This window comes from Hemibagrus wyckioides, linkage group LG05 (assembly GCF_019097595.1).
Source record: "Hemibagrus wyckioides isolate EC202008001 linkage group LG05, SWU_Hwy_1.0, whole genome shotgun sequence".
In the NCBI taxonomy this organism is placed as follows: domain Eukaryota; kingdom Metazoa; phylum Chordata; class Actinopteri; order Siluriformes; family Bagridae; genus Hemibagrus; species Hemibagrus wyckioides.
The window spans coordinates 25,501,759-25,516,312 of record NC_080714.1 but is presented as its reverse complement, the minus strand read 5'-3'; the positions used below and the strand labels follow the sequence as shown (position 1 = coordinate 25,516,312).

General features: G+C 41.7%; 1 protein-coding gene across 2 annotated transcripts in view; it reads left to right on the top strand.

Moving 5' to 3' along the window:
* The first annotated feature begins 1,240 nt into the window (after window positions 1-1,240).
* srpk3 (SRSF protein kinase 3) overlaps window positions 1,241-14,554 on the top strand; it is a 26,233-nt gene continuing 12,919 nt past the window's right edge. The window contains exons 1-8 of one of the 2 annotated variants that reach the window (XM_058390074.1): window positions 1,241-1,336; window positions 1,910-2,015; window positions 4,621-5,087; window positions 5,684-5,792; window positions 9,010-9,097; window positions 9,819-9,906; window positions 10,049-10,155; window positions 11,818-11,983. In XM_058390074.1, coding sequence (XP_058246057.1) covers window positions 1,321-1,336; window positions 1,910-2,015; window positions 4,621-5,087; window positions 5,684-5,792; window positions 9,010-9,097; window positions 9,819-9,906; window positions 10,049-10,155; window positions 11,818-11,983 — 1,147 coding nt within the window. In that variant the 5' untranslated portion in view covers window positions 1,241-1,320. Of the gene's footprint in view, window positions 1,337-1,484; window positions 1,620-1,909; window positions 2,016-4,620; window positions 5,088-5,683; window positions 5,793-9,009; window positions 9,098-9,818; window positions 9,907-10,048; window positions 10,156-11,817; window positions 11,984-14,554 lie in introns of those variants that run through there. The other variant, XM_058390073.1, reaches the window with a different exon arrangement.

Genomic DNA, 14,554 nt, shown 5'->3' with positions numbered 1-14,554 from the left:
AGGCTTCTTTCTACCTCTTTCTCCGGTTTATTCCAAATGACCAGTGTACGGAGTAGCAACACTTTATTGTGCATAAGACAAATCTGTATTTGTAGAATACATGACTGCAAAATGTAGTGGTCAAAATAACAAATGATACAGAGGATGTTTATTTAAACATGTAGGGTCATGAGACATCAACATTAATACTACATTTGCTGGTCATAGCACAAAAGAGATTGTTCTAGAAATGCAGCAGATGAGCTATACAGGTTATGGGAGATTTATCTTTCCAGATAGTGAAAGGAAGCCAGACAGACACAGGAGAGAAGATGCAGACTTTAGGATCAATACTGCCCTCTCCACCACCCGTTTAGTGCTCTGGTTTATTTTTATTTTTTATTTATGCAGATGAGAAGGACAAGGCGGTGCAGACAGTAGTGATGCTGCCTCACAGCTCCAAGGTCAGGTTACTGTCTGTGCATGGAACTCTTAATGCTTCAGCATACCAAGACCTTTTGGACAAATTCATGCTTCCAGCTTTGTGGGAACAGTTTAAGGATGACCCCTTCCTGTTCCAACATGACTGTACACAAAGCAAGATCCATAAAGACATGGATGAGTGAGTTTGGTGTGGAGGAACTTGAGTCCTGACCTCAACCTGATGAAACACCTTTGGGATGAATTAGATGCCGGAGACTGCGAGCCAGACCTTCTTGTCCAACATCAGTGCCTGACCTCACAAATGCGCTCCTAGAGTAATGGTCAAAAATTCCCATAAACACACTCCAAATCCTTGTAGAAAGCCTCCCCAGAAGAGTAGAAGCTGTTATAGCTGCAAAGGGCGGGCCAACTCCATATTACATTCATGTGCATGTAAAGGCAGATGTCCCAGTTCTCTAATTCACCCCAAAGGTGTTCTATCAGGTTAAAGTTGGAACATGAAATTGTCCAAAATGTCTTGGTATGAAGCTGAAGCATTAAGAGTTCCTTTCACTGGAACTAAGGGGCCGAGCCCAACCCCTGAAAAACAACACCTGAACTCAGTGATTTGGAGGAGTGTCCCAAAACTTTTGGCAACATAGTGTAAGCTGTATTTGTATCATATTTAATGAAAACGAATGAATGTGTTTCTAATTGAGTCTGACTTGGCTCTTATCATTTCTGTCTGCTTGATTTAAATGGATGGATGGATGGACATATGGCCTGTCGTTACTCGTGTGGTTATGAAACACATTTATTAATGGCCACTCAGACCCACCTGTCTCTCCCTAGCCCTCCTCCACTGCGCATGCGCCAATTGAGCCCAAGAAACGCGTGCGCGCGGTGACAGCTGTCCCGATGATATCGACTGACGGTGAGAGTTTTAAAACCAAACACTTTACGTGATTTTGTTTTTGGTCTCCCCTCGCGTACAGTGTCGTTTCAAACGAAACCACAGTGCCGGCGTTTGCTTTAGTCGTTTTATGCGAGAAGTTTACTCTGAAAAATCTCAGCTAGCAGTTTACATATGAAGAGGCTAACGCTTCATTCGGGCACCGCTAGCGAGCTAGTTAGCTTAGCCAGCAGTGCGCAGCGTCTCTTAATTCTTCACGATAATCTGACAAATGACGGCGAAGCCTTAGGAAAATGTGAAATAAGTAAGTATATTGATTTAAACCGGCCTTATTTTGTAGATTAGATTATTCCTCGAGACTGTCAGTATCTTGGTTCGCCGCTACACGGGGTAGAATCCCAAATAGCACTGTGCGCTCTACACCTGTGCCCTACGTAGGCATGGTTGTAATGGCGGATACGTCATAGCTAGTGCACTACGCTTGTTGTATGGAAGCGATTCAGGACGGGGCCCAGTGTGATAGGGAATTGCAGTGAGCTAACGGTACTAACACAATCTGTGTGTGTGTGTGTGTGTGTGTGTAATTGATGGCAGTGTCCAGCGGTAACACAATCCCGCAGAACAACCGACCAAAAAAGCCGAAAAAGAAGAAGAAACACCGCAAAGCGACCACAGAGGTGATTCCTAGTGTGGAGCTCGGGTAAGTATCCTTAACACACACACACACACACACACACACACACACACACGCATATAGCAGAACATGGCCCAGATTTTTTTTTTTTTTTCCTTGCTGTGTATGAGTGTGTGCTAAAAATATCTCCAGCCGGTGGAGGGGACTCACTTCACCACATATGCACACTGACTCATGGCCTCCCTCCCCTTCTCTCCATCTGTGTCTATTTTAATGTAACCTGAACAATACTTATGAAAAGCACAGCCATCAGACTGATCAGGAGCACTGGTGACTCATACTGTTGCATAATGTACATATGTTTAAGAAATAAAAATAAAACATCGACATGCACCAATTCGATGCTAAGTATCGAAGTCAGGACTGAACACTGCCTTGAGACTCTGGGTTGATTTGATCATATTTTCCGACCTGATGTATTTATTTTTTTGCCACGAGTGACTGCTCTTTCGGTCTTTATCATGCTTTCTTTCACATAACTGCAATAGGACATTTGGGGGTCTTGATATCAACGATCTCTAGTATTGGCGCTGTATTGAAAGCGGAAACAGACAGCAGGGCAGGGTCGGGTCGGGTCTTCAAGGGTGTTTGTAGGTGTAGGACCATTACAGAAATAGTACAGATTAACAATAGATTTCTCAACAATCTGTGTGTAAATGTTTTGCATAAGTTAAACCACAACTAAAATTTTCTGCTGATTTTCTTTGAACTTGCATGCAGATGTCAATCACCTGTACGGGGTGTTCCCAAATTTGCGTATAGCCACGCCCACAAAGGTCAAGAGCACAGACAGCTGGGAACATGAAATGAATGTTAAAAGTAAAGGCTGAAAGACAGAAATGGACAATATTTTGACTCACTGCTATACCAGTAAAATGTTTAATGATATGAATAATAACTGAGCACTCAATTCACTCAAATCAGGTGAGGTGTTCGTTTACTCTCACTGCCCTGCCCTCTGTTTATACGACACCATTGAATCAGTAGCATTATTTGGCTTTATCTTAAATGAAGATGTTGTTTTTGGCTTCATTTCAATTGATGTGTTTCATTTTTTTTTGGGGGATTGATGAAACTTGAAAACTTTTCTTTGACTATAATTGTAGTTATTTAAAGGAAAAATACATTCAGCTTATTGCAGGGTTTGTAATGAGATGAGCAGGAAGGTTCAGGAATTAAGTGCGTCGTTCCTGAATAATCGATTTTATTAAGTAGCAGAGGTGTCAGCATCAACAACGTTTAGCCGTAGGATTTACGATTTCTCCCGTGCTACAGCGAGATAAAGCAAGAGTCAGACCAAACGACACTCACAAATCAAAAGATTCACCGAAGGGGAAAGGACGCCCAATGTGAAAGAGCGGTTGTTTACGCTTTCTGTTTTCTTAATGCTGCTTGGCACGAGTCGTGGCAAACAGAAAGCCCAGCCGTCTCTTCCACCCAGGGCTTTATGATCAAATTATTTGTTAAACTTATTGTGCTACAGTTTTTTCTTGTTATCAGTGTTGGAATATTGCCATTCCTTGCAAGACTGTCTTACCTTGAGCTATGAGATTCCTAAGCAATGGCGTACACTCCAGAAGCCAGCACTCGGTCTAATCAAAGTCTAATTTCAACTCCGTTTCCTATAAAACCTACTTAATTCCAGAAACCTCAGTGAACATTACGCTACCCACAGTCCTAAAGCAAGGCCCATCAATCAGAGTAGTCTCTGTAACTATGGAAATAGTAATTGCTTTCATCTCTGTAGCATATTTCTTCATAATGTCTCTCAGATACAAAGTGCTGCTTTGAGGGAAGAGAGGAGGAGGAGGAAGAAGAGCGCATGCTGGTGTGAAAATGACTTTAAATCAGGCTGAAGAGTGGAGCTCACTGAGAGGCTCTAAGCAGCTCGCGCTGTGTCTTGCACCTCACAACGTGTTCCTGTTTTCTCCATTTCTCCTTTTCATTTCTTAAATGAATGCTATAAGATTGAGATTCATCTCTTAGTGCGTCTTTATTTAAGGATTTTTTTTTAAAAAAAAAAGATCGTTGCAGTATTGAATAGTAGACATGTCTCCAGGTCCAAGACAGAAGAAAAAGGAGTGATCTGGGTGTATCAGGGTGTAGACATGAATAAGAATCGTCGCCTAGGCTTTAATTGATTTGAAAACAAAATAGTCTTTGTTAATCCGCTAGAGGGAACACTGGGTACTAAACAAGCTCAAAGCTGTAAACAGAATATTTACTTCTGACAAAATGTTAACAATCTGAATTCTTTTCTGAGTCTTTTCCTCAGACAGCTTATTTTGTTTGTGACTCCCTGATTAAATGGTGATAAACCAACACATTTAAGAGGAGTTGATGTTTTATTGGTTTACGAAACAACCGGGAAAACACTCAAAGAGGATGTGCTAGCTTAGTGGTAAAGGTGTTAGATAACTGATCCAGAAGGTTGCGAGACACTTCTGGGCCCCTGAGATTGGCCCTTAACCCTGAATTGTTCATTTGTATAAAATGAGATGAAAATGTAAATCGCTCTGGATAAGGGCCTCTGCTAAATGACAGAAATGTAAATGCAAAAGTATATACTATGTAAGTTTGACACCCGTCTTTCTGTCTGTGCCAATCACAGGCCCCAGATCCAGACCTCAGATGAAGTGTGCCACATCCTTACTATTCACAGAGCCACCACTCCCCCAGACACACCACCCTCTCCTCCTCTAAACCTCTCCCAAAGTCCTCCAGACCTTCAGCCCGTGACTCCAGACCTCCAAGCCGTAGCTCCAGACCTTCAGCCAGTAGATCCAGACCTCCAGCCCACAGCGCCTGTCCACCACTCCGCCCCGATCACCGTTCCCGTTACAGCTCTTCCTTCTCCCTACATACTCTCATCACCAGAAACATCTAGCGCTTCGATACCTCCTTCACTGGGCCTACCTTCTGCTTTCTCCACAACCCCGCCCACTCAGACCTTCCCATCCAATCCAGCAACCCCGCCTCAGGCTCTCAGTCCGCCCCCGCCCGATTTCACCCCGCCCCCAGCAGAACTCCTCGGATCCGATGATGAAGAGCAGGAGAATCCTGCAGATTACTGCAAAGGTACAGTAAACGCCAGGGCTCTCACCTGGACAGACTCATTTTTTCCATACCTAGGACATGGATTGCACTAGTGATGCCTTGGACAAGTTGAGCTGTTAAGCCACAGAGATTATGGAGGGACAGATCTTAATTTTATTCAATGCTGCTTTGTTTGAGATTTGAGTGTCGCACGTAGACGGATGAGCAATACATCAAAGCGTGTCTTCGAGCCACTAGATGAGTACACCAACATCTTGCTGCATGTAACATTACCAGCGGTGATGTAAGTCACTATTTATAACTCTGATATGCAAGGAATAAAACATGACAAGGCACGCGTTTTTGGAATAAAATCAAAGGAGGGGGTGGCTAGATGCGGCCAACATGAAGTGGAGCTACTGTTACCATAGCTGAATAAACAAACAAACAAACACATACAGTTTTCAATAACAGCACATCCTGAACTCTTTTATTCCTCAATTTGGCACATTTTATTATTAATTAAATGCCTGCAGACTGCTTGGTTCCTGTTGGAATTTACAGTGTAATAATGTCTATAATCTTAGTGTTATTATTGTTCATTTGTTTTTGTTTATTATTAATTTTCTGTCCTTTAGGAGGTTATTACCCAGTGAAGATCGGAGACCTGTTTAATGGCAGATATCACGTAGTCAGGAAGCTCGGGTGGGGTCACTTCTCTACCGTGTGGCTTTGCTGGGATCTTCAGTGAGTAATCCGTTCTTGAGTGCTAAAAGCTAATCACTAAACTGTGCTAGTCCGTCACTAATCGCATTAAGGTCATTATCCTGCTACTCGTACTGTCCTGTTAGCAGTGTGCGAAAAGCTTAGGCACACGATTTTGCGTTTCGTTTTTCCAAAGTTGAAATTCCAAAAGTTTTCAATTTCTTTCTTGTTTTCACGTTATACAGAATATAAAAACACATATAACTAACCCCCTATCCCCCCAACACACAGACAATATACATATCATCAAGCGTCCGTAAAAAAAACTTAATATACTACAAGTTCCCCTTTACAAGTTGTCTGCTTCCATTTCCTTAACAAAAGTTATGAAAGGCTGCTGGATATTATAAAATAGACCCTCTGACTTTATATCTGATTTTCTCCGACTTAAATTTGGCGCGTGACTTCCCTTATCCATTGGCTATGTGTCGGTGGAATAGGGTCCTTCCATTTAAACAGTATCAGTCTCTTGACCAAAAGAGAACTGATAAAGGGGTATGGTTCTACTACCTCTCCAAATACTCCAGAAAAGGTCTCAGAAATATTAATTCCAAAACATGTAAAGCCCTGGACATGTCCAAAACATGCAGCAGAGTGGAGGGAGCCTGCCTACATCAATCACACGTGGGGTCTTTGTCAGCCCTAATCTTAGAAATTCTGACCTTAGACCAGTGCAGACGGTGAACAATTTTGAGTTGTACTACAGTACGTCTAAGGCATATGGATGATGAGAAAGTTCCCTGTATTATTTTGTGCCAAATTTCCTCTCCAAATCGGTCTCCCATAGTAGCTCTAAGGGGTGTTGATTCATACAGAATTTTGCAATTTTAAATATTTTCAACAACAACAAAAAATGCTACATAAATATATTTATATTATTATATATTTATATTAAAACATTATGCATCAAACCACAGTTCAGACAACACTGAAAGCTGGTAGGTTTCACTGCCTAAAAAATAGAAGCAGATCAAAAACGTCTCCGGAAGGACTGTCGCCGATTCTTCAAGGTTTCTGTAAAACGTATCCGAGACCATTATTTAAAAAAACAAAAAAAAAACCCAAAAAGCAAATGGTTGTCACACCAAACATTGGTATAGACATTTTAATTTAATTATTTTTATTTTATTTTATTTTTTTTATTAATTAATCTTTTTTTTAAATTGGGTTTTATAAAACAAAACAGTTGTCAACACATCATTAGTAAGAAATAATACGAGTTATAGATACTTTTTATATAAGAAAATAAAGAAAGAAATAGCCAGATATTGACTTTGATTAGTTCCTGTATATTAATTCCTGTCTGCTGCTGTGTACAATATTTAGAAATATCTTTTGTATTATATTGTTTATTTCCTTGCAAGTGCCTAGGACGACTTCTCAGTACCGTATGTGTTACATAAAATCGTTAGATGTTCCAGAGTAAGATTGAGAGCCTTGAGAGTGTCGGGTCACCAGTCTGGGCCAGACGTCTGAGATGAATATCACAGAGGTGCTAGTATCTACAGTTTAGTCGTAGGAGTTACAGGCCTCTCGCTGTAGTGAAAAACCACACATACAGCGATATAAACCAAAAGCGGAAACGTTTTGTCTAGCAGGAACTGTAGCTCACCGAAGGGGAAAGGACGTGTGATGTGAAAGATGCATTCACGTTTTTCAAGCTAATAAATAACAAAAAGCATGTGTATGTTTAGCAATAAAAAGCACAGTGTGCAATGAGCCTTGCAGCACCATTTAAATTTTTTTAATTGCATATTGTAGATATTGTACAATTTTATTTTCATGTATTGAGGTATGCTGAGTTCTCATTTGGCCAGACAAGTTGTTTGAATTGGATCACCGTGAGTAATAAAAGTGTCTTCATGTTTTATATTATATGCGTATGTCATAAGGGAGAACCGAACTGCAGACCTGACATGCCCTTATTTTCATTTTATATCAGCTGTATAAAGTAAGACTGTACACTCAGCTGGCTGTTCAGTAAAAGCAAACATTTCTCCAGATCGCAGTTAAACATCATTTTGTATTAATCACCTGTCAAGCCCGTCTCATCCGCAGACGTGTGCTAGGTATTCATGGTGCAATTCCGTTAATATTTTCGTCTTAGCACCTGCGCATATCGTGAATTGGAATCCTTGGAGTTAATGAGCTAACTCTTAATGAGATTAATTCATGCTTCACGGCATCACGACGGCGGCTCATTATCTAACCAGTTCACAGCTAAGCTCCAAGGTGGGATCCAGTTCAACTCTGCTAACAGACTGTTCTATATTTTCCTGTAGGCTATATCTGTTTTCCTTTTCTTCGGAAGATGTATGTTATTAACCTGCTGAGTAGCAGTTCATGCCTGAGCCATGATGATCTGAGAAACATACGAGTTTCATATTGCATTAAATTCAGAGAAAATTTTTGGGACACCCCTCCAAATGATTGAATTCCGGGGTTGGGCTAGGCTTCTTATTTCTAGTGAAAGGAACTCTTGACCCCTTCCTTCCTAATATGATGAGCGAGTTTGATGTGGAGAAACTTCACAGGGTCCTGACCTCAACCCTTGGGATGAATTAGAGCAGAGACTGCGTACACTATATTGCCAAAAGTGTTGGGACGCCTGCCTTTACCTGCACATGAATATAATATGGAGTTGTCCTGCCCTTTGCAGCTATAACAGCTTCAACTCTTCTGGGAAGGCTTTCCACAAGGATTAGGAGTGTGTTTATGGGAATTTTTGACCATTCCTCTAGAAGTCCATATGTGAGGTCAGGCACTGATGTTGGATGAGAAGCCTTGGCTCACAGTCTCCGCTCTAATTCATCCCAAAGGTGTTTTATCAGGTTGAGGTCAGGACTCTGTAAAGTTCCTCCACACCAAACTCGCTCATCCATGTCTTTATGGACCTTGCTTTGATCACTGGTGTACAGTCATGTTGGAACAGGAAGGGGTCATCCTCAAACTGTTCCCACAAAGCTGGGAGCATGAAATTGTCCAAGATGTCTGAATTGAATGATTTGGAGGGGTGTCCCAAAACTTTTGGCAATATGGTGTATTTGTATTCATAATGGTGGTCAGATGGGATATTCAAATAAATGAGCTTGTTTCTTTGTAGGTGTACTTGTTTCTGTTATTGTTTTACATATATCACTTTTAATATACTGTATGCTTTTCTGTAAATTTTAGCTGTTGTTGTTGCTTGTGTGTCTAGGAGGAAGCGATTCGTGGCCCTGAAGGTGGTTAAGAGTGCGCCACATTACACAGAGACTGCGCTGGATGAGATTAAATTACTGAAATGTGTAAGTGTGAACCGTGTGTGAAGGAAACTCTTTAGCCATCATGTTTGTTTTAAATCAAAGTTGATGGCTCGGCTCCAGCATGGTCATCAGTAGGTCAAGTAGGTCATCATGTCCGAAACCCAACCATAACCATTTGGCAATAACAGAAATGTAACTCGCCCTGCACTCTACTGTAAGAGTGATGACCTTCCTGTATTCCTTATTGATCAGAACTGCTGTCAGAACTCCACTTATAGATAATTGTGTGGTTCAGCTAAAGTACTGTATAGCATTGAATTAGCATTGAAAAAAAATCCCCACACCTTCTCATACTTATGCTACAGCGCTGTCAAGGTCTTGATTCTGATGGTCTGTGCTTTTGTCTTCAACTATTTTGTTGTTTGTTCAGGTAATATGTTATTGTTTCTATAGTAACATCTCATTCGCGAGAATTTATACGAATAAACCGAGAATAAATGATTTTATATACATTGTTGATTTCTATATTATCTGCAAAGGAATGTTTAATTAGCATTTGCATTCTTTTGTGTCATTAATTTCAAGAGAGATACATAAAGAGAGGCTGGTGTTTAGAGAAGAATTAAAATAAAGGAGAGTAAAATCTGTTCATGTTACTAATCTGTTTAATTTATTATTACTTTTTATATCTATATTATTTATCAGAGGATTAAATACTGACATTAAAATTAGCTTTTTTTCCCCCCGTTCCTCTGTTGAACAGGTTCGAGACAGCGACCCTACAGACCCTAAACGGGAGATGGTCGTTCAGCTCATTGACGATTTCAAGATATCCGGAATCAACGGTGTCCGTATCCCTCGGTCGCTCGCGATCTCTTGCTGTAGATTCGTGCATGTAGAGTTCATGTAAGCCTGTTAGTCTAATAACTCGACTTTAACCCCATTAAGCATGCGCTGCAGGACAGTAATGACCTTGACTCTCTGAATAATAAGATGTGTGTATGGTGCTGGAGGTGCTCGGGCACCAGCTGCTTAAATGGATTATCAAGTCCAACTACATGGGTGTTCCTCTGGTGTGTGTGAAGAGCATCCTCCGTCAGGTACGACTCTGCCTTCTACATGCTCAGAACCCACAAAGTTTAATTACAATTTTCTCCTGCTTCTCTTCCTTCTCCTTCCTCATTTCCTTTCTCTTCTCCTTCTCCTCCTTCTCCATCTCCTTCACCTGCTTCTCCTTCTTCTCCTCCTTCTTTTCGTTCTCCTTCTCCTTCTTCTTTCTTCTTCTCCTTCTCCTCCTTCTCCTTCCTCTTTTCCTTTCTCTCCTCCTTCTCCATCTCCTTCACCTGCTTCTCCTTCTTCTCCTCCTTCTCCTTCCTCTTTTCCTTTCTCTCCTCCTTCTCCATCTCCTTCACCTGCTTCTCCTTCTTCTGCTTCTTCTCCTTTTCCTCCTTCTCCTACTCCTTCCTCTTTTCCTTTCTCTTCTCCTTCTCCTCCATCTCCTTCACCTGCTTCTCCTTTTCTGCTTCTTCTCCTTTTCCTCCTTCTCCTACTCCTTCCTCTTTTCCTTCCTATTCTCCTCCTTCTCCTTCTCCTCGTTCCTCTTGTCTTTCTTCTCCTTCTCATTCTCATTCATTTTCTCCTTCCTCTTCTCCTCCTTCTCCTCCTCTTCCTTCTTCTTCTCCTTCTCCTCCATCTCCTTCACCTGCTTCTCCTTCTTCTGCTTCTTCTCCTTTTCCTCCTTCTCCTACTCCTTCCTCTTTTCCTTTCTCTTCTCCTTCTCCTCCATCTCCTTCACCTGCTTCTCCTTCTTCTGCTTCTTCTCCTTTTCCTCCTTCTCCTACTCCTTCCTCTTTTCCTTTCTCTTCTCCTTCTCCTCCATCTCCTTCACCTGCTTCTCCTTCTTCTGCTTCTTCTCCTTTTCCTCCTTCTCCTACTCCTTCCTCTTTTCCTTTCTCTTCTCCTTCTCCTCCATCTCCTTCACCTGCTTCTCCTTCTTCTGCTTCTTCTCCTTTTCCTCCTTCTCCTACTCCTTCCTCTTTTCCTTCCTATTCTCCTCCTTCTCCTTCTCCTCCTTCCTCTTGTCTTTCTTCTCCTTCTCATTCTCATTCATTTTCTCCTTCCTCTTCTCCTCCTCTTCCTTCTTCTTCTCCTTCTCCTCCTCATTCTACTTCTAATTCTTCTTCCCTCTCTTCCACTTCAATACACAATAAAATAAATATAAATATTAAAATAATGTGTTACACAAAAGATGCAAACAGTTTGGTTCGTCAGTTAAGACCTTGACTAAACTGATGAAGCAAACTGTTCATCATTTATGCTAGCATTTATTTATGTAATGGAAGGTTCAGTGTCCTTGGGAATATCGCATCAAAACACTAAGCTAACGGCGGTTAATGTAAGAGTCGAGAAAACATGCACTCTGTTTCTCCTGACATGCCGATTCATCAACACATCGCTGAATGTGTAAATGATATCATTCAATGCATTCAGTTCATCTGCTCCTCCTCCTCCTTCTTCTCCTCCTCCTTCTGCTCCTCCTCCTCTTTCTTCTCCTCCTCCTCCTCCTTCTTCTCACCATCTTCTCCTCCTCTTTCTTCATCTTCTTCTTCTACTTCTCGTTCTTTTTCTTCTTCTCCTTCCCTCTCCTCCACTTCCAGGTGTGCATAGTCCATAACACTTTTGGTGTAAAATGGGCTTCATGCAAATGATGCAAAGGAAAAAAGAAAACGGTTTATGAATCAACTCTGCTTCCTTCTGCCTAGGTTCTTCAAGGTCTGGATTACCTGCACACCAAGTGCAAGATCATTCACACGGACATCAAGCCGGAGAACATCCTGCTCAACGTAACGGACGTGTACGTGAGGCGCTTAGCTGCAGAGGCTACGCTGTGGCAGAAATCTGGAGCTCCGCCTCCATCCGGCTCCTCTGGTAAAGCACACGGCGTCTTATAAAGTGCGATCACTCTCTCTATTCACTTCATTTCCATTTCCATCACAGTGTCCGAATCTGTGTATATGTATACAAAGTACAATTACACACATTCTTATTAACACACACACAAAAAATATTGCGTCAGAAAATAATCGCCAACAAAATGATTTTTCCATATCTGTCCTCTGTTATCGTTGTGTTCCACGACTAATCACCAGTTTTTTTTAACAATGAAAGCTTTGTATATGTTTAATTATCTAAATCGAAAGCTCATCACCGTTTTAATTGGAAGCCTTTTTCCCTTCTTCTAAATGCCCACCAACATACCAATTATATGCCCGTCGCCATGGTTACCCTGCTTCTGTCGCTTTCAATAAAAGTGTTTTTTTCTCCGCACTGTAGCCTATAAATAATTCCCACCAGCGTAATTAAAACGAGTCGTGTAATCGAGCGCGGGCGCGGCCGAACCCGTCATTTCTGAAAGGTTGTCCTGTTATCAGTGATGTAGAGCCGTGATTACGTTTGTGAATGGATCTCTGATGGAAGTAAACAACAATCTGTGAGCCGAGTGGAAATGCAGATATCGACTTCTCTACCATCAAATACGTAACTCGCAGAATTGATCAGGAGTTCAGTCTTAGCAATTAGATAATCACCGGAGTGTGAGGGACTAACGCTTTCCATTTCATTATGTGCTCTCGCGCTCTCTCTCTCTCCTGCTGTTCTCTCTCTCTCTCTCTCTCTCTACTGCTGTTCTCTCTCTCTCTCTCTACTGCTGTTCTCTCTTTACTACTGTTTCTCTACTGTTGTTCTCTCTCTCTCTACTACTGTCTCTCTCTACTACTGTCTCTCTCTACTACTGTCTCTCTCTACTACTGTCTCTCTCTACTACTGTTTCTCTCTCTCTCTACTACTGTTTCTCTCTCTACTGCTGTTCTCTCTCTCTCTAATGCTATTCTCTCTCTCTACTACTGTTTCTCTCTCTCTACTACTGTTTCTCTCTCTACTGCTGTTTCTCTCTCTCTACTGCTGTTCTCTCTCTCTCTAATGCTATTCTCTCTCTCTACTACTGTTTCTCTCTCTACTGCTGTTCTCTCTCTCTCTCTACTGCTGTTTCTCTCTCTCTCTCTCTCTCAACTGCTGTTCTATACCCCTTTCTCTCTCTTATTCTCTACTGCTGTTTCTTTCTCTCTTGCTGTTTCTTTCTCTCTCTACTACTGTTTCTCTCTCTCTCTCTCTGTACTGCTGTTTCTCTCTCTCTTGCTCTCTCTCTTGCTCTCTCTCTTGCTCTCTCTCGCCTACTGTTTCTCTCTCTCTCTGTCTAGACTGCTGTTTCTCTCATTTCTCTCTGTCTCTCTCGCTCTCGCTCTCTCTCTCTCTCTCCCTCTCAAGCTGTTATAAAACACTTCCTGATGTGAACTGCTCTAATGGTTTTCTAATCATTATGTAATGCTTTAAAGAGTTAATGGAAGCCATTAGAATTGCTCTAACATTTCCATTGACGGTGTTCTGATTAATGTTTATCGATATTTTTTTTTTTTTTTTTTTTGAACAATCCACCCTGAACTCCTTTCACGTCAGTATTTATAATTAGTGTGTGATCTTCAGTTTTAAGATTTATTTTATAATGGGTTGGACGTCCGTCATGGACGATGACAATCTATATTCACTTCAACCAATGGTTCCTAAATTACCCACAATGCTGTGCTTTAGTCTCTCTAGCTCTCTCACCTGCTTATCTGTACACTTTGCTCCTATAGGTGCATTGCATTCTGGGAGTCCAGTATGTGCACCAACATCTCCACACAGCAAGATATTTCATCAAGCGCAATGCTAGATGCATCACCCACCGATAAACGTTATTTCTATGGCAATCAGTAGTAGCCATGCCTACTGACCACTTCATAGTACAGCGACTTAACCTGCAGAGATAAAATCACTGTGTGCGTTAAGGCACACTGATCAGGCATAACATTATGACCACCTGCCTAATATTGTGTTGGTCCCCCTTTTGCTGCCAAAACAGCCCTGACCCGTCCTGCACTGTGTATTCTGACCCCTTTCTATCAGAACCAGCATTAACTTCTTCAGCAATTTGAGCAACAGTAGCTCGTCTGTTGGATCGGATCACACGGGCCAGCCTTCGCTCCCCACGTACATCAGTGAGCCTTGACCGCCCATGACCCTGTCGCCGGTTCACCACTGTTCCTTCCTTGGACCACTTTTGATAGATACTGACCACTGCAGACCGGAAACACCCCACAAGAGCTGCAGTTTTGGAGATGCTCTGATCCAGTGGTCTAGCCATCACAATTCGGCCCTTCGTCAAACTCGCTCAAATCCTTAGACTTGTCCATTTTTCCTGCTTCTAACACATCAACTTTGAGGACAAAATGTTCACTTGCTGCCTAATATATCCCACCCACTAACAGGTGCCATGATGAGGTCTTATTCACTTCACCTCTCACTGCTCATAATGTTATGCCTGATTGGTTTAGACTTCACTGTTTTGCTTTTAGGAGCTGATAGCGAAACATAACCATTATCACTTATTTTAATTGTATTTTA